Source organism: Tauraco erythrolophus, chromosome 4 (assembly GCF_009769465.1).
Source record: "Tauraco erythrolophus isolate bTauEry1 chromosome 4, bTauEry1.pri, whole genome shotgun sequence".
Lineage (NCBI taxonomy): Eukaryota > Metazoa > Chordata > Aves > Musophagiformes > Musophagidae > Tauraco > Tauraco erythrolophus.
The window spans coordinates 87,505,223-87,526,474 of NC_141468.1; the positions used below are offsets into that span (position 1 = coordinate 87,505,223).

At 51.3% G+C, this 21,252-nt stretch overlaps 1 protein-coding gene across 1 annotated transcript; it reads right to left on the reverse strand.

Moving 5' to 3' along the window:
• Positions 1-2,637: 2,637 nt before the first annotated feature.
• On the reverse strand, positions 2,638-21,039 carry ADA2 (adenosine deaminase 2). The gene is made up of 10 exons (XM_009991431.2): positions 21,020-21,039; positions 19,622-19,947; positions 16,486-16,711; positions 9,818-10,028; positions 6,740-6,867; positions 5,527-5,617; positions 5,113-5,221; positions 4,690-4,847; positions 3,665-3,867; positions 2,638-2,746 (listed from the first exon to the last, which is right to left on the reverse strand). Exons 2-10 carry the CDS (start codon positions 19,932-19,934, stop codon positions 2,638-2,640), a joined length of 1,548 nt encoding a protein of 515 aa, XP_009989733.2. The 5' UTR covers positions 19,935-19,947; positions 21,020-21,039.
• Between the last annotated feature and the right edge of the window lie 213 nt (positions 21,040-21,252).

Consider the following 21,252-nt stretch of genomic DNA (forward strand, 5'->3'; position numbering starts at 1 on the left):
CAAATGCCAACAGAGCCTTGTAGGGTCAAGTGTCACCTTTCTGAGGGCTTCATCTGAAGATCACCTCAGACCTGTAAAATTTTAAATCCCCAGCGATTTCTGTGCTGTAATCCCAAACAGCATCACTCGCTGGTGGCTCTGGACACTGGGCCACATCACATCACGGTTCCTAATGCAAAGTAGGTAAACAGCCAAGCGCACAGCAGGCTTTCCCTAGGAAGGCGAGAACAAACCGGACACGACAGGTAAACTGGTCCCAGCAAGTGTTTGGCAAGCAGAAGATCTAGCCCTGCTGCTAATGTGGGTGATGAGGAGAGAGGACTACAGGTAACCAAAAAGCCATCAGTGGTTCAAGCCCTCGAGAGACCTTGTGCAGGAAGAGCTGAAACCTTTCCGCTGTGACCGACAAGGAAGGGACCTGGGTCAGCCTGTGTTGGGGAACTCCGCACCTCCCACGCTGGATCTGTAATGATTAGCTTCACTTTGGCAGCAAAAAAGCTCACTTGAGGGAGAATCAACTCATGGCAAGCAAAACATCTTCCTCCATCCACACATAGCAAAGCTGAGAGATCAGGGGGCTCAGAGAGATGGGGGTTTTGGTCACTCCTGAGCAGCCATCCCACCCCTTGGCAGCAGTTTTCCTCAGCAGCATTACAAGTAAACCATTTCCCAAGTCAGAGCTTATAAGCTGACCATGACCAAAGCCTACCTTGGGGACCCCAGGCTGAGCTCTGTGTGCAACGCTCATGGAGGAGGAGGAGGAGGAGGAAAGGTGTCTCTGCTCTGCTCCTCCTCCAGTATAAAGCTTGTTCCAGGACCAAAGCTGTCCCAGGAAAGGCTGGCCTTCAAAGAACAGCTGCTGGTGCTTCAGAGGAAGGTGTGGGGTGTGTGGGCAGAGAGCTGGAGCGGAGGGAGCTGTGGCTGAAAAGGGTTTGGGTTGTGAAGCACTCAACCCCCTCGGTTACCGAGGCGCGTGACCCGCTTCTCGCTTTTTGCTTTCTGTGGTTTGCCTCGCTTGGCTTCTGCAGCGTAGTCACCTTTGGTTTGTTGTGGGCTTGTTTGCTTTTTGTTGTGGGGTTTGTAGTGTGGTTGTTTTTTATTTTCTTTTTCCCTGGGATAACTGGAGACGACCTTGCAGCCCGTGAAATGTGGGTGATTGAACGCAGGACGCAAGGGCTGCACAGCTTGATCCACTTGTGCAGTCAGTGGTTTTGCCTCCTGCTAAGGTGTTTGAACCAAGGTCAGTGGAAATAAACACTATGGCCAGGCAGCTTGGGACAATTAGCAGAAAACGTAAAGAGAGCCAATTTGCCCAAGCTGGTCAGATCAGGAAACGACAGCCCTCGCAAGTCTGAGGCTCCTAGGAAGGAGAGATCTTTCAGCAGGAACTTTTGTAAATTCTTCCTCCACTGCAAACCAGTGCAATTGCACTGGAGTCAGTCAGAGATGCTGGTTGATCCTGGCTGCGTGCTTGGGGTACGTGTGCCGAAGGATTTTGCTGAGTTTACTTAGCATCTTGATTAAGATTTCATTTTTTTTATATCTCTTTACAACTAGTTCTCCTCCTGATATTTCTGAGATTGCTAAGTAAGAGAATCTGCTTGTCCAGACACTATTTATTGTGTAGTTGCTGCAATATCTTTTTTTTGCCAAAGTACCGGAGACTCCAAAGGTCCAAGTGAACATGCCGGATATCCTCAGTATGAGGGTAGTTCTCCACCAAGGTGCCAACCTGTCCAACAGGCTGAAGAAGGCCATGTTTGCACCCTGAGTTGGGTGAAAGAGGCTGGTAGTGGAACCCCTGAAATCATTTATATTCCAATAAATACAGAGGCCCATGTTAAGATGGCCCAGTGCAGGCTGACAGTTTTAATTAAGCTGGACCTGGGAAGCCAGGGTGGTTTTTCTCAGCTGAAAAGTGCTTTAGCTTCCTTGTGACCAGAGGACAGGAAAAGATGTTGCAGTAAAAAAAACCCTGTTGGCAACCAAGGCACCTCTTTTTGGCTTTATGATCCCTGTGCAACCAGGCTTAAATGTTCTGGGAGCGAGTTCCATCAGCTCGTTTCCAGCCATGGTAGGTCCTGAAATAGCAGACATCAGCCCTATGACTGGTTCTCCAACCTAGCAGAGCTATTTTGGCAGCAGGCCCAGGGTTAAACATAACAAGAGTCATTTTCAGTCCTTGCACTCCTGAAGGTCAGTGGCCCACATGGTTGGATGTTTGTCTTAGCTGTTTCCGGACAAGGTCTGCATTTTGTAATGATAAGGCGAAATTCGGAGATCCACACGTTGGCAACCTCTCGCTAGCTCTCGTTAGAAAGCATGTTTTTCCTGAATAAGGATGTCAGGATTTGGTCACCGGCAAATTTAATTATTTTGACTGTTTCGAGCGGGGTGTTCTTTTGTTGCTGCTCTGAAGGCTCACTGCTCCATTTTGCCTCCAGTCCATGACTTTCACAGGATAGCGCAGCTCATCCTTAGCATTAAGCCCAGCTTCACCAGAATCACCCAGTGCCAGGTGAGACTTTGAGGTTCATTCATCTGCTGAGGTCACATGGAAGAAGCAGTCTCCCTCTTGGCAATAAGCCTGGCTCGCTCTGGCTTGCCAAATGCCTTCTGAGATGAGCCTCCTCCCCTCTAAAGCTCCCTCAAAAAGCTATCAGAGAGGTCAGCCACAAACTGGTCCCATTTTTTCTGCCAGACCTCTTTGGCCTTGGCTTTCTCACCCGGGAGCATGGCACTGTATCTGTGAGAAGCAGAAAAGTCAGCATCAGACAGGAGACAAGGGGGCAGCTGTTTCAAGATCAGTGACCAAAATGAAAAGGCAGGAAGCAGCTACAGATTAACCCTTGCAGGATGTGCCTACGCTGCACAGAGTAACACAGTGTAGAGTTCCTGCTGGCTGGGCTGGTGCTGGGACGAGGAGCATCATGGCCACATCAACAGCTACTGAGTCCTGCACCATGAGGACTAACGGCCCAGTCTGCAAAAGCTGGAGGTTTGCTGGGCAGCACCCAGTGACTAGTACAGAAGAGACAGCTCTGCTGTTGTTTGCAGATGTCCCCTGGGCTTGGTCCAAATTGGTAGGAAGTAAGAGTATCTGTTGTCTCTCTGGCCAAGCGGGGACTTGGGATTGGCATGAGGACCAGCACAGGGTTTGGCAAACAGACAAGATTCTAGGAACGTGCAGAGAGACCCTGGGCACCATATCCAAACTATTTTGGGAAATACATAGCTTTCCAGATAAAGAGGAAAAGTGGTTAAAAGCAGCCAGGCTACAGGCTGGTAGATTGTTTTGCTGTGTTTCCCCAGCGGGCCGTGGCAAACACCACGGCAAGTCAAATTCGGGCAGAAATAGACAAGTGATGCAAAACCATAACATTTCTCCCACAGCCAGAACAAGGCGCTGGAGGCAATTTTGCAAAGGCTGGAAAAGGGAGGAATAAACTGTGACTCTGAGAAAGGTACTCAAAGACATGGGCAGAGGAGCCTCTGGGGTCCCTGTGTCCTGCCCTTGGAGGAGATGCACAGAGGAGACTTTGGATCCAGTTCACGTGGCAGAGGAGACTCTAGGGCCAAACCCCAAATACAGCAGGTTGCCAGGGGGCAAGCTGACAGTCCCCTTGGCGTTGCTGTGGCTAGATGAGAGAGGTAAGGAACTTACTTTATGGAGTTGAGTGCGAGTTGTTTTAAGGTCCTCAGGTCAGCATTCATCCCTCCGATGGCCATGAACACCTCGTAGAAGTCATAGGAGACTCCCTTTGCCCCAAAGATAGGGGGATCATCAGGACTGATGACAATGGGGTGCCCTTCAGCCATGAGGTTGGCTGCGGGGTGGCTCCGCAAGTCACCTACCAACAGCAGGACCTCGGTGGGGAAGGGTGGGAGACAACATCACATCAGGTTATGGCATTACGACACCCATCACACTGCCTGTGTCAGCAGGTAGTCATTAGGGAGGAAGAGTCTCTGGAGGGCTGCTCAGAGCATGTTAGGTGTTCTGCTCTGAACTGCTGCTCGAGGAGCCTACTCGTCTCCGCTGACTCTCCAAGGAGATTGGTGTCTTAAATTAATCACCTCAATCAAGGCCAGTGGGGTGAGTAACTTCTGTTTATTTATAACGATTTGACTGTGAGCGTTTCAGAAACAGCCTTTTGGTTGTGTATTTGCCATGACACTTAGCCCAGGGCATCTGGAGCTGGTATCAGGGTTCCATCCCTCAAGGTTCACACCGGTACATCTGTTCTGCTGCGCCCAGGGGACAACGGGCACCACGCTAATGTGTTGCAGAAGAGTTCCCCCTGGTTATGAATTCTACAAAACCAAAGTACTCCCAGTTGCAGCCTTGGCTTCTCAGCCTCCAGCCCTCCTGGCTTTGGCGTGTTTTCCGTGATATCTCTTTAGGCACCTCCCTGGCTCTGGGCCTCAAGTCCACGAGGGATAACTGCCTTCCCAGGTTCCTCTGGATAGGAATGTAAATGATTTTGAGCTGACTGCATTACAAGCCTTATACATAGACACACCATGTGTCTACGTAGCAGATTGCAGGGTAATGTGATGCAAAGGAAACCGAGCCAGCCTGAGTGCAACAAAACACCTAGCTGATACCAGCTCCCAGATGCTCCTAGCTGCTATGGTAAATCCCATTCCAGTGTCCCAGCCCCAAGACCTAAGCTCTTAGCAACATACCTGGTTGGAGATGGGACAGACTTCTACAGGAATATCCCTCTTCAGAGACAAATTTTTGGCTACTGGATGTTTGATGAGAGCAAGTCCATGGCCAATCCGGCTGGTATTCAGAAGCAAAGCGTCCAGCACGTTGTTGTCTACAGAGGTGCCCTGCCAGTCTGAGCAGAGACAAGTAAGGATCACTGAAGTGCTGCGAGGAAATATATCTTCTCAAACTGCTAGATGGTTTTGTTAACAGGTGTCTCAGTTGCAAAGTGAGAGGGTTGCTCATGCTCTGAGTTCCCACTTGGTGTTTTCAGTGAAACAGGGATCCAAATCTGCCTAGGACATTGCCCAGCATAGAGATACCCACTCATCTCAAGCAGCTTTAGATGTCCACAGTATCGCTCTTACAGCTAAGCTAATCATGATCTTCACACTTACCAGTCTCCCCAGCGTGGAAGAAGTATGGCAAGTTGACCCCCAGGGAATACGGGATGGTCAGGGCATCCTTCAGGTCCCACAAAGAATGACCTTCATCCTCATCACCAACCTGGGGGAAAGAGAAAAGGTATTTTTGAAGACGCTCTGGAAGATGGTGGGACTTGCAGGTATGTATCCCTGAGGTGCCAACTGTACTGAAATTACGAGGCTGTGGGGTAGGGAGCTGATTCTTTCGGGGGATTTTGTCAATCACCCTCAGCAAAATCCTTCGCTGGAGGATTCGTCATTCATTTCCACTGATTTCAGTAGAGCAGCAGAGGATCTGGCTCTGGTATAGAACATATGCCATATTATACACGTAGTTCTATCACACCTCCAGGGGTTAACTCAAAGCCACAGAAGAAATACGGTTACCAGGTCGAAGCCTGCCAGAGTGTCTGGGAAGCGGGCTCTGAGTGCCATGGCAGTGACGATGGCTTCTTTAATCTGGGAAACGTTCAGCATCCTAAAGAGCAAGAGAGAGAAAGCAGTGCAGAGGCTCGCTCCCACCGGCCTGCCGCCTTTGGGTTTGAGTTGTGAAATGGGGCCCCCAGGGGCATTTCCAAAACGCAAGTTGCTCCTGAATCTGACAACCAGCTTCAGGTCTCCAGAGTAAAGCAGTAGGAAATTGATACGACGAAAAGAAACCTCTGAATGACCAGGAAATGCCCAGCTAGACCCTGCTGTCACTTGAGTTGAGGCACACTTGTCTAAGACTCGTTCCCCATCTACTGAGCAGGGAGCACAACAGCATGGAGAGAAAATGTTTAATTTTGTTGTTTGTTTTTTTTTTTTCCTCTCTACTGTTTTGCTGGGATTTGGGACGGTAGTTGCATTTCAAGAGAGTTTTAAATTTAGATTTCTTCCAGCCCTATCGGACTTCAACACCACAGTGCATTTTACAGACAGATTCTGGCTGTACCCAAGCTGGCCAGAGGGCAAGCCAGCTCTGAACTGGCCATGGCATCGTGCCGAGCCAGAGCGAGCGAGTGCTGCTGGGAGGTCTGTTCTATTTGCTCAGCATCACCTCGCATGACTTCGTGGCATCTGGCTGACTTGGAGAACAGCCTCGTGCCCGCCTGCAAACAGCAGCACGAACATACCGTGCCGGGAGAGCAGCGTTGGCAGGGCCCCCCCGAGGACCTTTGCGATACCAAGTGCCCATACTCGGGCACTGCGCTCACTGCTTCAGCATCCGCGGAGAGGAGGAGTATGTTCCAGGCTCAGGAAGAGGGCACACACGGCTCGGATGGGCACGCAAGCCAGCAGCCCTCCCCTTGCTCTTCTCCACACCCAGGGCTCGCAGACGCTTGTCTCTCCGGCGCACGCCGCGAGCTAACCCTGGTCGCTTCGCACGTACGCCGACTTAGATAGATGATTCCTCACCCTCAGCCTTTTACACGTGCCAGGGAATGCTTCGGGAGTCAGTACCCCGGGTCTGACAACGCATGCGGGCATCGCTAACCGACTTCAGCCCAGCCCTCAGCATCGCTTTCCCTGGAACCGCCTGCATCCCTCTCCCCACCGCCGCCTCCGCTGTAGCGCGGCCAGCCATGCACGGGTGCTCTTAGCCCCGCTCAGCCTCTACCTGTGTGCTGTAAAGATAATCTTGGCTCCAAGGAAGTCAGGGTGCTCCTTCACAAACTGCCTGGTCACTTCCTGATAGGTTGCCACGGACCATGATTTGTCGTGCCGGGTGCCATCCTGTTCGTACACCTGCAGGACGGAAAGCACGCGGTGAGCAGAAGAAAGAAGAGGCGTTTTATTGGAGGGTGGGAGAAATGAACTGAAGAAAACCTGGGGAGAAGGAATGTGCTGCGGTCCTGGCAACAGGGCAGGAAAAAAAAGCAGTTAAATCTGTGCAGAACATTTTCTTCTTGAAGCCTTTACCAGCTGGCAAGAGCCAAGGAGTGGTTTTCCTCCCTCCTATGGGATACAAGAAACAAGTTTCTCCCTGTTCAGACATGGCAAGCGAGTGCCCTTGAGTACCCAGAGGAGACCATGACCTCTTCCTCATGTCCGTATCAAACTGGAGCGCTTTGCCCAGCCGTCTGGCAGCTCACCCGTGCCCTGTGCCTGGCAGTGGCAGTCTGTCAGCCGAGGCAGCCCCAAGGCACACGAGCTCCATCAGCTACCAGCTGGGCCGGGCTTCTGCTCCCCTCTGCCAGAGGTTTGCTCCGTGACATTGAGTCAGTCCTTTAGTCTTGCCGTGCTTTCCCAGTTCTCTGGCTGCAAACTGGGAAAAATAATCCTTTAGGCATGCTCTGTCTCACCGACTTTGAGTTCCTCATGACCAGGGCTAGGCACATGGCTTTCGCCTCGATTTTGGCAGAAGCGTAGACCCTCCGTGCCCCGATTGATGCTGACACACAAAGTCACTCCCAGACAGTGACTGGAATCGCTCCCTCTGTTCTCTTCTTACCCTTCTCACCTTTCTTTTCTCCTTCACCCTTCTTCTCTACCCTTCAACTGGTCCACTCCACCTTCTTGCTTCCCCTCCGGCGCTGCCCCCTGCAGCGATGCCCCTCGCTGAGCCCCTGCGCCCCGTCGCGCTGCCACCTCCCCCTGGCAGGCACCGGCGGCCGCCAACGCTCCGAGGGAATTTTCCCCTCCTGCAGCCCGTGGGAACGTGAGACTTTCCACGGCTGAATTTGCAAACACAGCAGGGTCTGGGGGGGCTTTTCCGCAGCGTTTGCTGTTCCGCACTAAATCCCAACTTTCGTTTACGTTACTTCAGGGCCCGCTTCTGGTGGGCTTTGCCGCACGGCGAGCTTTTGCCGAGTGTCACGTCCTCGTAGAGGATCTCCGGCCACGTAAGCATCTCGCTATTCCCCTCACACCCTGCTCACCTCGACTTTCAGGACAAAGGGTTTCCCTTCCCTCTCACCCAGCCTCCACCCCGGTGTGCTCGCAGCGTGCCAAGCTGAGCACAAGCAAGCCCGGGAGGCTCCGGAGGCTCCTGCGCCTGGAGCCAGCATTAGTGGCTGGATGGGAAGCCAACCTTCCCTGCCAAGCCTCTTTTCAGAAGACATTGCAACCATGTCTGAGGGCTGCCGGTAAACGCAGGGTGTTTTCCTGCATCCGAGCTCGGATCATGGCAGATACTCTTGGCCCAGAAACCTGTGTGCCCTGGGGGGATGCCAGCACTCGCGCTGTCTCACAGCGCAGGGATTTTGACATTGCTGTTATTTTCTCTTTCCAGGTACCCCAAGACAGATGGTGACTGAGCTCAGAGCAACTGTCTCATGACCAGCCTCCAGCAAAGTAAGATATGGATAAGCTTTGTGGTCTTCTCCCTTTTTTTTTTTTTTTCTTTTCAGTACACCCTTCTCATCTCGGGCACGATGGAGCGCCGGCTTGCAGCCCTGACACTGAGCCCTGCTTTGCTACGGGGCCAGCCCGAGCCACAACAGGGCAGGGTTAGCAGCCCTGCTGCCCAGCTGCTGGGGGAATGGCATGCACAAAGCCAGATTTGCCTCCAAATTGGTCACAGCACCTGCCTGTCTCCTAACGGGGTGGCTGCGGAGGCCTGCCCAGCAGCAGCACTGGTTGCTGGGGCGCAGACACTCATCTCCACCAGCCATTGCATGCAAGGGCAGTGATTTGAGGAAGTTGCTGGCAGGCACGTTCAGGAGCTGGACCACCAGCGGGGCATCAACATGGCTACTCCATCCACTGGTCACCATGGTGCCAGCAGCAAGCTGCTACTTGCGTTCCCACGCACAACCCACCACCACCGGTGGGTCCTTCATGTGCTGCCGGATGGACCTTGTGCAGCAGCTTCGTTCCCGTTGCAACGGCCTGTTAAGAACACGGAGGTAGGTGGCAAAGTGAGGAGCAGTGGACCTGGTTTATTTGCTTTGGTAAGGCATCTGCCTCTCCGACAGAGCTCCCACCCCCATGGTGCCCCACTTGGAGCTGGTCTGGAGAACTGTATGGAAAACGTGTGCCTGCAGTGTTGAAATTGCCACTGGAAACGTGGGAATGGTTATAGGCTGAAGAGCAGTAGTGGGGTCTGCTGGTGCTTGGGAAGGTGTTGGGACAGTGTGGGATTGTGGAACAGTCTGACCAGCTCCAGCTGATGCGCAGGGAGAAAGGCCTAAACTATTACCGACAGATTTTTAGCATTAGTGGCAATAAAAGGAGCAGTTCGTACTTCACATACATAGCCAAAATTTTAGGTTGCCTGCAAACTGTGGAAGACTCTGCTTTGCCAATCGGTTTACTAGCCTGCTCAGAGAAATTGTTCTCAGATAAGCTGTGGATTTAAAATAAGGTAACTATTCCAGAATAAGTCTCTGTTTAAGACGGGAAGTTGTTCCAGAAGAGCTGCCATAAAAGAGGCGATTCTGGTGCAGCCGAAGCCGAGATACATCTTCCCAAACGGCAAGATTTTGGCAGCTCCCACTCAGACTGTGCAATGCAGTTTTGTGCTTTTGCCACAGCAGGTATCTTCCTTAGCCGTTAAGAACAAAGCATCTCTCACTTTCAAGCCCTTGCCTATGCAAATCTCCAACAAAGACTTTCAAATATGATCAAGGTTTTCCAGCATCCTTAGAAGGGCAGGTATGCAAACATCCAAACAGTAAATTCAAGATAGGGCTTGAGAAGAGTTATGGAGAAAGAAGGATTTAAAAGAACACTAGAGAAGCCAAAAAATACGTACCGGAGGCAGGATAGCTCTTATCTCGACATACTGAATGTTGTCTTCATAGAGCTCCAGCAGCCCTTGGTAGAAATAGGCCTTGAACACAGGTGCATAGCAGATAAGTCCAGAGGCAATGAGAAAGACTTCTTCAAATCTTTTCCAAATGAAAGTCTGAGAAGGGTAGGCCAGCTCAGGATCATCCGTTAGCAGGGTCAAGTTTCTCAGCAAGCTGTAGAAAAGGGTGAAGAGAAGAGGAAGAATGAGAGGAACGAACAAGACGACTGGCTTCCAGCATGGAAAAAGCCTCCGGCTGGCAGCTGGCTGTTCAGTACAGGAGGAAACAGGTTCCCTCCAAGATAGGTGTGGGTTTTGTTGTCAGAGACCAAGCTTTGGGGACGTGACACTCGCCCACCCACCTACTCTGGGGTGCAGCAGGGCACGTGTTCTTTCAGCAGGACCAAGAAAAGGTGCAAAACCGTTCCTGCCACAGCAGGGGCCAAGATCTAACTCGGAGCCTGTTGGCACTGCAACACAACAGGTGGAACAACGACTGGTGCAACTACGAAGCATTCCTGTAATTTTTCTGCCACCTATATTTACTTCTCTAATGGCTGGTACAGATAACAGCCGACAGGTAAAAAGTCATTCACTACAAGCTGAGTTACAAGCAGGGTAAGACTAGGTGTTCAAAACCTGCCCCTTCCTTTTTTGAGGGCAAAATCTTGAGGATTAATAGAGTTACAAAAGCAAGTATGATGTTTTTATATCATAAGAATTGCACTCTGCTACCCGGGGGTATCCTTAATCCAAAATTAGGTTAGTACATTACTCCTGCAGATGATATGTTCTCCCAACCATCTTCAACGCACGTAAAAAGTTGTGACACCCGGCCCTTTGTTCGTCACCTAAAGGCAAACTGAGTCTCCAGGAGATGCCCTGTACTGGGCCACCATCAACCTTCTTACTAAGCCTGTAACTTGCCCCGGTACCTTTGTATTGTCAAAACATGTCATTTAATGCAAGCAAGGGGAAAATAATTGTGAATTAAAAATCCTTTCCCCCCACCAGTGGGCAAAGTCTAAACGGCGATACGGAGGTGATGAACTACATTCCTGGGTGGACAAACTGAAGCCATCGCAGCAAGCCATGGAGCCAGTCGCTTGCAGGTGGGTGGGTGTACCAGTCCGGCCAGGCCTGATGCTTATCTGGGATCAGGGGCTAAGCAGGTTCAGATAGAAATACCTTCAACCATGCTTCATCTTTCATCCAAGTATATTGTTTCCCCTCGATAACAGCTACTGATCTTTATTAAAGTTTTGTGTTTGATGTCTTGGCCTCCATCCTCGTGCAGCGCTCTGCTCTGTTATATGGGAGGTGTGGGTTTGATTTGTGCTCTTATTATCTTCTTCCAGGAGGCTTCTGTGGATGGAATGAAAAACCTCTCTGCTACAGATGTGAAATGCGATCTGGTCCAAGCTCATAAACTAAGACATCCTGGGCAGAGACATCCCTTTTGAGTCGCTCCATCCTGCCCAGAAGACAAAGTCCGTTTCCCCAGCGTTCGCCTGCAGTTTCACTCTCTAAGGACCCTCTTCCAGCGGCTGCAGTCTCATTTCTTCTTCACTCCACTAATTTCTTTGCCAGGAACAATTTTAGAAGCAAAACTCTACGTAAAGAGACGCCCATACCACGCTAAGGATGAGATTTTAAATGCTCAACAGTCAGGAAAATTCAGAGTTAAGGTTTCTACAGCAACTTCGCCTCTGCCCTCCCGCGCATTACAGTAGGGGCTTTGGTGCCATTATCACAGGACACTGGGCAACCCCAGCTCCTGTTTGGTAGTCCAAGCGACCAAAGGGGTCCGTGCTGGACCGTGTCAGGGCAGGCAGTGTTTTGGGTGGGCAGCAGGGAGCACGCCGCAGTGGGAAACACCATAGCATCACCCTAGAAACCAGGAATGCAGGAGCCAGGGACATCTCGAAGGCGCCGATCCAGCTGCTGGAGCTGTGGTGGAGACCAGCCACTGGCGGAAGGGATGTGCTGCAGCTTGTTGGGGAGGGGAGAGGAGGTTTTGTGTGGTAAGAACTGGGGAAAAGAGACTTTTCTGCTCCCCTCCTGGCCGAAGGGCAGCTCCTCGCCAGCCGAGCGGGGCTGTTCCCACCAGCCCTGCAAGCACCAAGGGAAAAACCTGCCCGTGGATCAGAAGGTGATGCAAGCCCGATCTCGCCAGCTCCATTTCGGATAAGGACAGGTGCTTAGTCGGGCTCCCACCACCTTCTCCCCTCATCCTGTGAGAACTCGGCTCCTTCGGCAGCGCGCGCACGCGCGGATCCCCTCCCTGCCTTTCAATCCAGCTGTCCGAGCTTGAGGTTGTTTGCTTAGCCTGTGCTCTTGGGCTACAAACAGCAATAAATCCCCGCACCGCCCTGCTCCTAAAAGCACATCAATCAAATTGTGCTTTTTTGGCAATCCCCTCCCCTTTGAGACCGATTATTGATCCCTGTAACTGTCGAAGATTTATTGCGTAATAGCGATCCGCCCTTGATAATCGGATCATCTCCGAAGGGTTCAGGGGCTTTTGCCATCAGTAGCTCAGGCAGACGAAGCAAAGCTTCAGAAATACATTTTTTGCCTCTTTTCTGGAATGGGCCCTCGCCAGGGATCAGGTGCAGATTGCAAACATCCTCCCGTGCCGGGTCATATGGGCACTGAACGATGCCGTCGCAACGCGTACGCCCAAAGGGGCCCCACCAAAACGACCAGCTAAGGATGGACTGCGGCTTTGCTTTTTCTTTTCCTGTTTTTTTTCCCCTGTTTCGTTTTCTCGCGCTGTATAATGCAGAAGCGAACGGGTTCGTTGCCTTGTTTTGAAAGGGATTCTTTTTGCTGCTTCTTTTTCTGTTCTCGATGGGTAATTATACCCTTCTCCTCACTGTAGTATCTGAATGTCTTCCAGTGGTGCATTAAATAGTGTGACTAACATCTGTCACATGTGGTTCATTCGCTTTCTCTCGCTCGCTCTCGTCCCCTCTTCTTCTCCCCAAGGGGAGACTTGTGGAGGGAGCGGAGTGCTTTGTTTCCGTAGTGGATTTTTATTTTTTTTTTGTCCTTGTGATGCACACACTGCTCTGTTTTTCTGTGAGACAGGGCAGTCGGGGGACACGGAGGGGAAGGTGATGGTGGTCCGGGCAGCCGTTGGCTCCCAGGGGAGTTGTCCCCACAGCCTCGGCCGTAGTGTCAGCTCCCGCACGGATGACTTCATCCCAGTGATGGAGAGCTCCGCTGGGCCGCCGGAGCGGAGCTGCTGGGCTCGGCTTTAATCCTCGGGCTGCTGGCGGCGGGGGGTGCAGTGGTGTTTTACAAATATCTGGAATGTCAACGCCGTTTCCCTAAATATCTAGGGGCACATTCTTGCTTTCGAGACGGTGGCCGTTATGTTGCATCTCGAGGCAAAAAACGGCATTCTACTATATCGTAATTGATTGTGAAGTGAGTAAGTGAGGACTGGTTTTTCTTTTAAAGTCTCAAAGCAAAACTCCCTTTCTTTCTCTGTCTCTTGGCCCACAGCCTCCTGACTCTCCTAATAGCATCCCTTTGGAAGCTTACCAGTAACAGAATACTCCAGGGTCTTGGCCCATAAGACATGTGTTTCGAATAGGAACGACTAAACCTTCTTTTGAGGGAAACAAACAGAAAGACTTCCTTCCAAAGCACACACACGCAGATGTGTACCTATGCATAGTGCCCAAAAACGCAGACAGCCAAACTGTAACGCAGATACCTCTCTCCCTCACCCCTTCCTGGTCAGGAATGCAGGAAGGTGAAAGAGGTGCAGCCTCTCGGAAACATTTCCACTGTTCCCTTCACATTTGCTGATCCACCCTGTCTTGCCTGAGAGCTCTTCCCTGCTGCCATATTCCCTTGATACTTCCTTGAAACCACCCAACTATCCATCCGTTCCTTCCTCTGACATCTGCTTTCTCTCAGCTTGTCAGTGCTCAAGGGCAAAGAGGAGCGCAGGGAAGAGGTAGCCTGGGATGCACATGTTCAAGAGACTGGGAGAATTTCCAGAAACTGAGAAGCAGAACAGATTGGGGCCTATTCCTGGCTAGAGACCTATTTCCAGGCGGCCAAAAAACATTCCTAACCCCTAGACTAGTACCCAGGGATTAGATGAGAATAGGAGGGGAAGTGCCTCAATGTGGCTGTTGTTCATGTGTTTGCACATTATGTGCAATGACTCCTCTGCGATTTTGCGGTGATGAGTACACAAGGGCAAGGAATGAAGCACAACATACTCAAATGAGTAAGTCTGAGCACCCAGGGTGCGAGAGATCCAAGTTGGTACTTGGCTGTGGCACGCGTTTGCTGAGGAAGATCACTTAATGGATCTCTGCCTCGGTTTCCCCTCCGCCCATGGAGAGACCCTTGTGGTGGGGTCTGTCTTGCGTCCCCATGCAGTTCCTGCTGCTCCAAAGTCCTGCTTTGACTTGTGCCTACTAGACGTTGTCGGACAACTAATACAGAAGAGGAATGTGATAACACTGCCTCTGAAAAGAAGTCGTGTTTCCAAACAGGACCACAGGGAACCAAACAATGCACAGCTCCACCCTCCGAGGTGTGTAGGATGCTGTGGCCTCTAGCCTCAGCCAGCAAGGGGCGTTACTCTACAGAAATACAACCAAAAACAAATACAACGAAGGGTTGCTCCTGAGATGATTCTGAAACACCCAGTTCGATTGCGTGGGCTTTAAAGAGGTGAAGCTGTTTCAAAATCCAATCTCTTGCACATTATTTATGGGTCTCCCGGTGGGGTTGAAGAGAGCTGGGGCCATGGTCTTTCCGTCGTCATCACTCCCAGTAGAAATGGAAGGGAGCTAATGGGGAACCAGTTTTATCTTTAGAAGACGTATGTAAGTGACTTGTCACTGGATCTGATTTCTTCCATCACAGGTCAGGGCAGTTGTGATGGAAGACAGGATATAAAAGGATATAAAAGGATATAAAAGGTCAAGAGTCCTAGGTCTGGCACTACCTTCTCCTTCCCTTCTGGAAACGCTCAGACCTCTGCTGGGTGCCCCGGAGAGCCAGCTCCCTCTGCCCTGCCCCTTGCTGTTGTTGGGGAGGGAAGGCAATACCATGGCAAAGGTTTGGCAGCTCCTCGGCTTCCCAATCTGACCTCTTTCCCAGATCTGTAGGGCACAGAGCCCAGACAACTTCCATGTGGAGGGGATACCAACTCCCTAAGTGTTCACAGGTCTCTATTTAAGAGCACACACCCTCACTGAAGTTCAGTACAGTAAAAAACCCAGGAAGTTTCACTTAGAAAATACCATAATTAGGGTCACCCATGTCACCTTAATGCAGCCTTCTCCTCATGTGTCAGCGTGGCAATACTGTCTTTAATTACATGACACCCCATACTATTTTTTCCACGGGACCCCAGCCCCCCGGAGCGCCGCGGACAGCGGTGCCCTCTGGATGGATCACTACTCAATATTTTCCTTTGTCCTCACCACTCAGTGTCTGCCTTCATGCATTATTTAGCGTGCTCTCTCCAGCCCCCCCGCATGCCACGCAGAACTACACGCTTCCTCCTGGCCTTTTCCACAGGGCTTTGTCCTGGGGTCAGTGGCCCCTGGATCGGGAGGTAGGGCTCCCTCTTCCTGCCCCCACCAGCTGGAGGGGGAGCCAGATGTTGAAACCCACCTGTAAGTGATTAAATGGTAGGTGGCTGCTGAGCAGCCAACTAACACCTGGTCCTGATAAAAGGCTGCGAGCAGTTAAGGTAGGAGGTCCTGCAAAAGAGGGAGCCATGCCTTGGGGAGCCATGTGAGGTGTGAGCTCTTGGACAGCTATAAGAGGCCTCACCAGTGAGGGGAGAAGCTTTATTAGCAAGAGGGTGTTGAAGGAGGGGAGTACTACCAGGTGGAGGACCTGTGTTGTAGGATTTGTTGGCTCAGCCTGTGCCCAGGCTGAGACCCAACCCCTTGCTTGAGGGAGGAGGCCAAGTTGAAGTTCCTGGTGCCTGAGGGACCTGTTGGGAATGAGCACCTCATGCTTCAGAATGGTGGGTACTAGTGGGGTTTGAAAGAAAACAAGGATGGTGTTTGGAGGGGGGAGGCAGGGTTGGGTTTTCTTTTGAGTTGCTTTGGCTCTTTTTGTTAGAGCAGTAACTAACATAAGTAGTTTGCTCAGTTTCTTGCTCTGAATCAAGATGATGACTTATTTACAAAACTTATAAAATTGCTTCTTTGCTGTTGGGGAGAGCCTGTTCCTCAGCTACCTGACTTTCTCATGCTGTTCCTGGCTACCTCAAGGATGAGGCAAGCTGTTTCACCATGCAGCCCTGTCTCGTGCTGGGAGCATGTCCAGCCTGGGTGCTAAGGAGAGGTGAGGGCAGGTCATAAATCTCCTTAAACCACTGTCTTCGACATGTCTGTGCAAAGGACCGGAGTGTGAGTGCACAGAAAACTTCAACTTTGATGGTGTCTGACTCTGGTGTACTTAGTGCTGCAACCTTCAAGTTGTTATATTGCTATTTCCTTGGTCTGCGTACGCAGCCTAAACCAGAGTTCTCTGCTTTCAGAGCAGCAAGCAACTGAGAAAGCTGGACCAGAATGATCCTGTTGGCTACACAATGCTACTGTGAAGTACCAGCAGGCTTGCAACTCCTCTTCACTCACCTGCTATCGAACTCGGTCACGTTGCGCAGCTCTTTCCGGTAAGTCTCCAGCAAAACCCACTGGGAGCACTGGGCTGGCACTGGGTGAGGAGGGTGAGGCTCGGAGAAGCGAAACCGGACGGTGCCTGTGTGCGTGAAGCAGATGTAGCAGTGGGGGAGGTAGGTGGCATTGTAGACCAGCCAGTCCACGCTCAGGATGGCATAGTCATGCAGGTGTAAGACAGCACCTGGTGGGACGAAAAGTATGGTCTAATGAGACAAGGCAACTGAAAAGAAGGAACAGAGTTTTAATGTGATAACAGTTTGAGTTTTGCCCATCCAGGGGCATCTGGAAATGCTTCTAGATGGCTGCGAGTGACCTCTCCCAGCAGAAGACAGAGCTGCTGCTCTGCCTCCCCTGTGCTGGGGGATGTGGCCCCCTCCACATCAAACGCAGGGCAGGCAGAGCGTGACAGCTCCCTGGCAGCAGAGGGAGGGGGGAAATCAATAGGGAGCTCTCCTTCTCCACTGGGATGGAAAACGCTCCGAGTTATTAAAGGTCTTTCAGACAGACTTTGCTGTGAGCTGGCTCAGGCCCCACTGATTTAAAGAGGAACTCGCACAGTAGGCAGCAGTTTACAAGGCGTACTAGCGACTGGCAGACCTGGAGCAAGCCTCTGTATCCAGGCTCTTTGAATGCCAGCCTTATTTCTTGCATCTAGTCTCTTCTTTCATCGCTCTGGAACTCTGGCGTACACCAAAATCCCAGACCCTGATACACTGGGGAGTTGCACTCGGATGCAGAGGTACCTTCTACTTCCATCCCGTATCGAGAGCGTGCTCGCTTACGTTGTGCATCTGTTGCTGGCCAGCACGAAGGGCCTTTGGGATGCTCTGTTATTGTGCAGTATGTTGGCAAAGGCTGGTCTTCCTGGCATAGGAAGCATCCTCTGCATGCTCATCTTCCTCAGCCCACCCTTTCATTTTGCTAAAATCTCTCCTGTCGCAGAGACTTGAGTTGTCCTTGAAGTAAACTTCACCTCTGTTAAGGGAAGATGCTGTGAGAGCTGAAGTCTTACAGATCTGTATTTTATTAGCTTAGGGGAGACCTCATAGTCAAAAGAGTTTTGATGCCCTTAGGGTTAAATGGAGAACATGAGTAGGAGGAACGAAACAAAAGACTGGCATGCATGTGACATTAGACAAGCTTCCAGACTATAATCTACAGTGGATTAATCTAATATAGACTAGAAGGCCTATAATCTATCATTAAAGAGGATGTGACTGTTAAGATGTTGAGCTACTGTGGTTGCTGCTCTCCCCAGAGCTAGCATGACAGACTGGGCATGCCATAGCTGTCTAGGTCTGAACCTTCTCTCATGGGCAATGCCATCCTCTCTCCTACGTGGAAATCACAAGAGTGCTTGAAACTGCAGTAATTTCCCAGGGGCTCTGATCAAGACAGGCCTCTAAGACTAGGTCCTACTCAAGCTGCAAGGATGTCATCTTAGGCTTAAACACTTAGAGCTCTTGCAAAGATTCTGAGAACCCATTTTAGTATCTCCTGGATTGAAAAGTTCATTCTTTATTTTGATTCCTCCTTGGTATCAAAGATGCCTCATGGAAGAGGAGAGTACTTTTAATTTCCTCATTATTCAATTCAGCAGGGAAAGGGTAATGGCAACTCTGACATCCCAATCATTTATGGTAACAGATTAGGATGCTGCAAGCCAGGGATCCTCATCTCACACCAGAGGCTGGGAGGAAGGAGCTGGGAAGTGAGGAAGATTGCCTTTATCCATGTGCCAGCGTCACAGCCTTGCAAGTGGATAACACTTCTGTGGAGAGGCTGACTCCCAGATCGTCCAAAGCAGGCCACCAACCTGTTTCCAGGCAGCCATGTGGGCAAGGCCATGCAACTCTGCATCTAAAGAGGGTCCGCTGGGAAGGGTGAACATAGTGTTCAGAGTCACAGGGGTATTGGGAATGTCCGCTGCAACTGTCTCGTATCTTTAGTTGAAGAAGGCGTCTTGTTCAAATGCTTCCTTACTGAACCAGAGGTGCAGAGGGAGAAACTAGTCAGTTAGGAGCTGAGGCCAGCCTCCTGCTTCTCTGCTGGACTGTCAGAGGCTCAGGGACATGGGGACACCAGGCTTTCTGCTGCACAGCCTGGGAGCCTTGAAATGGACTGCAAATGTCCTCGCCTCCTTTCCATCACAACCCGGAGCACTGGGCTTTCAAACACTGCTGTGTCCCAGCTGCTCATCAGAGGGTGCACAGGGTGATGTGGTGAAGATATTGGGCAATCTCCTGCCATTATCTAACCTAGAATGTTCCAAAAGCCTTAAAAACTATGTGTGTGCTGCAAAGTGCAGAAGCCCCTGTTGGCACAGGGCATGGCAGCCCATTGGCACACAGCTTGCTGCGCAACGCTGCCTCTAAACTAAAGACAAGAGGAGAAACACCTGCCCTTGTAAGCAGGGATCTCCAATAGGTGCACAGAACAGAACCTGATTGAGAAAGACTAAGGGAGACAACACAACAGTTCCTATATTGTGTTCTGCAGGTCACATCAACACAGGCTTCGACTTCCATTCAACAAGTAAAAAAACTTGCGGTGTTGGAGGTAGCACCTTCCACCTCTAGTGCCTTTAGACTTGCAGGCCTGCTACAGAACCACCTGCCCAAAAACTTACTGGGGGATGCAGAGCTTTTGGCTAGGAGGTGGGCGAAGGCAGGGTTGGTAGCATGTCTGTGGTATGTGTGGAGGTAAAAATAAAAAAAAAAAAAAGGCCCTGGCTGGAACATGCTGAACAAACACAAGTGTCTTTGATGTCTGGTTGTCTTTGCTTCCTCTGCCCTTTCTCCATGCTTGAAAGGCTGAAGGATCCATATTGTAAGTTATAGCAAATGCTACAATTGCTGGAAACGTGTATTCATCCAATCCATCCCCCTCTTCCTCTCTCCCCCTGCCCTGTTCCCGAGCTCAGAGGCAGGGCTCTTCCTGGAACCCAGGAGCATGATTTACAGCTCTGGTAAGCTCGCCTGCCACCAAAGCTCTGCCACATCTCCTTGTGCTTTGCCGCAGCTGCTCTGGCATGGAAAGCAAAAGGTGAGGGGAGGATGACTGAGATGAGCAGCCCCCAGGCCAAGCCTACCTTTCGGCATGCGCTTCAGGATGCTGAACACGGCGCTCTGGTCAATGAGGCTTTTTGCCCGAAAGAAGTGCATGCTTGGAGGAAACTGTCCCGTGGCCGTGGCGGTTGCAACCTCCTTCTTCTTGAGGTTTATGAGCTTTGTACTGAGCTGCTGTTCCTGTCTGCTCAGCACCAAGTTGCCGCCTGTCTGATGGGCTTTCTCCTCCTGCATTAGGGCGTCTCGGTCTTTCCAGAGCGGGGTGGGAAGGCAGAGGGAAGCCAGATTCAGGAGAAGGTATGCCAGCCTTATTCCTTGCCCAGGTGAAGGCTTCATCTTAGCACTGCACCTGAGGGGGGAAAATAAAACCAATCTGGAGCACTAGTGTAGGTCAGAAGGTGACATCTTAGCGATGATCCATCGGGATGTCATTGGCAGCTGTTGCTGCCCCATCCTGCCTAAGTAGTGGGTTAATTGGATGTTTAGTGCTGGGGGGGGGTATCTGGTACCCATGTCCCCTGTGTTTAGGACTATGTGTTCACACACTCCCCCTGATGCTGTCTGCACACAGCAAGACAGTGGGCAGGGTGGAAAAGAGATGTTGCTCCCGGGATCAGGCTGGCGGTGCATCGCACAGACCTGCAATCTGGCCGAGGTCTTGCCCTGGCATGGGGAGGTGGGAAGGTCAGGATTCTGGCTTACAAGCTGGGATGGAGCCCCCTCAGAACAAGGGGTGCTGGTGACCAGGTGCCAGCTGTGCTGCCAGTGTCCCAGAGAGGGAAGGAGGGGTGCCACAGCATTTGAGGGGCTTTTGTTTTTTGCTTGAGCTAATCTGATCCCGATGCCCTACAGTAACATCCTTGTTGCACCCCTATAGCACGTCCCAGCTATCAGAGGGGTTAATTTATGGGTAGAAAACCCTTGGCTTCCCCTGCAGTGATGGAGGCGTGTCCCTTCCTCACAACCACAGAAGAAAAGAGGACGGAAAGGAGATCATGGGAGTAGTAAGAGATCACAGGAGACAGGCACGTATGAACCCAGAGAACTCTGCCTGTCCCAAAAAAAGCACAGCTGCAATATAATCCTTCAATACCAGGCTTTAGTGACTCTCCATACCAGTCCCTCCAGAGCAAAGCAGGCTGGAGAAAGGCTCAACGTTTCGAAACGTTCCCCTGTGAATTACACAGTCAGTCCCTGCTTGCGCGTCTGTTTTCTGCTTCCAGCCTCTCCTCCACCCGTGGGGCCTCCAGCCTCTGCCCCATCAGTGGGTCCCAGGGGACAAAGATGTGCTGGGGGAGCAATCTGCTGGGAACAGAGAGGGGGGTGTTAGGCACTGCCCCGTGTCAGACCTGGCTCTGAACTCAGCGAAAGAGACATCCTAGAAGGCACTATCTTATCCTTGGGGAGGCTGACTCACTTACTGTTAACTTTCCTCCTCCTTGCATCCAGAGCTCACCCAGCTGCCGCCCGAGAGAGCCGGGAACAGTTATCTCTCTTGCAAGCCAGCGCTGTCCCAGCAGAGATAGAGGGGCAGGATCCGTCCCGGTGGTGCTGAGCGAGGCTCCCGCCAGTGCAGATGGTTCCTCTTCCTGTGCGGCCGCTCCGGCTTGCTCAGCTTTTATTTCTCCCCGTCCCGTCCTCACCACTTCATGAA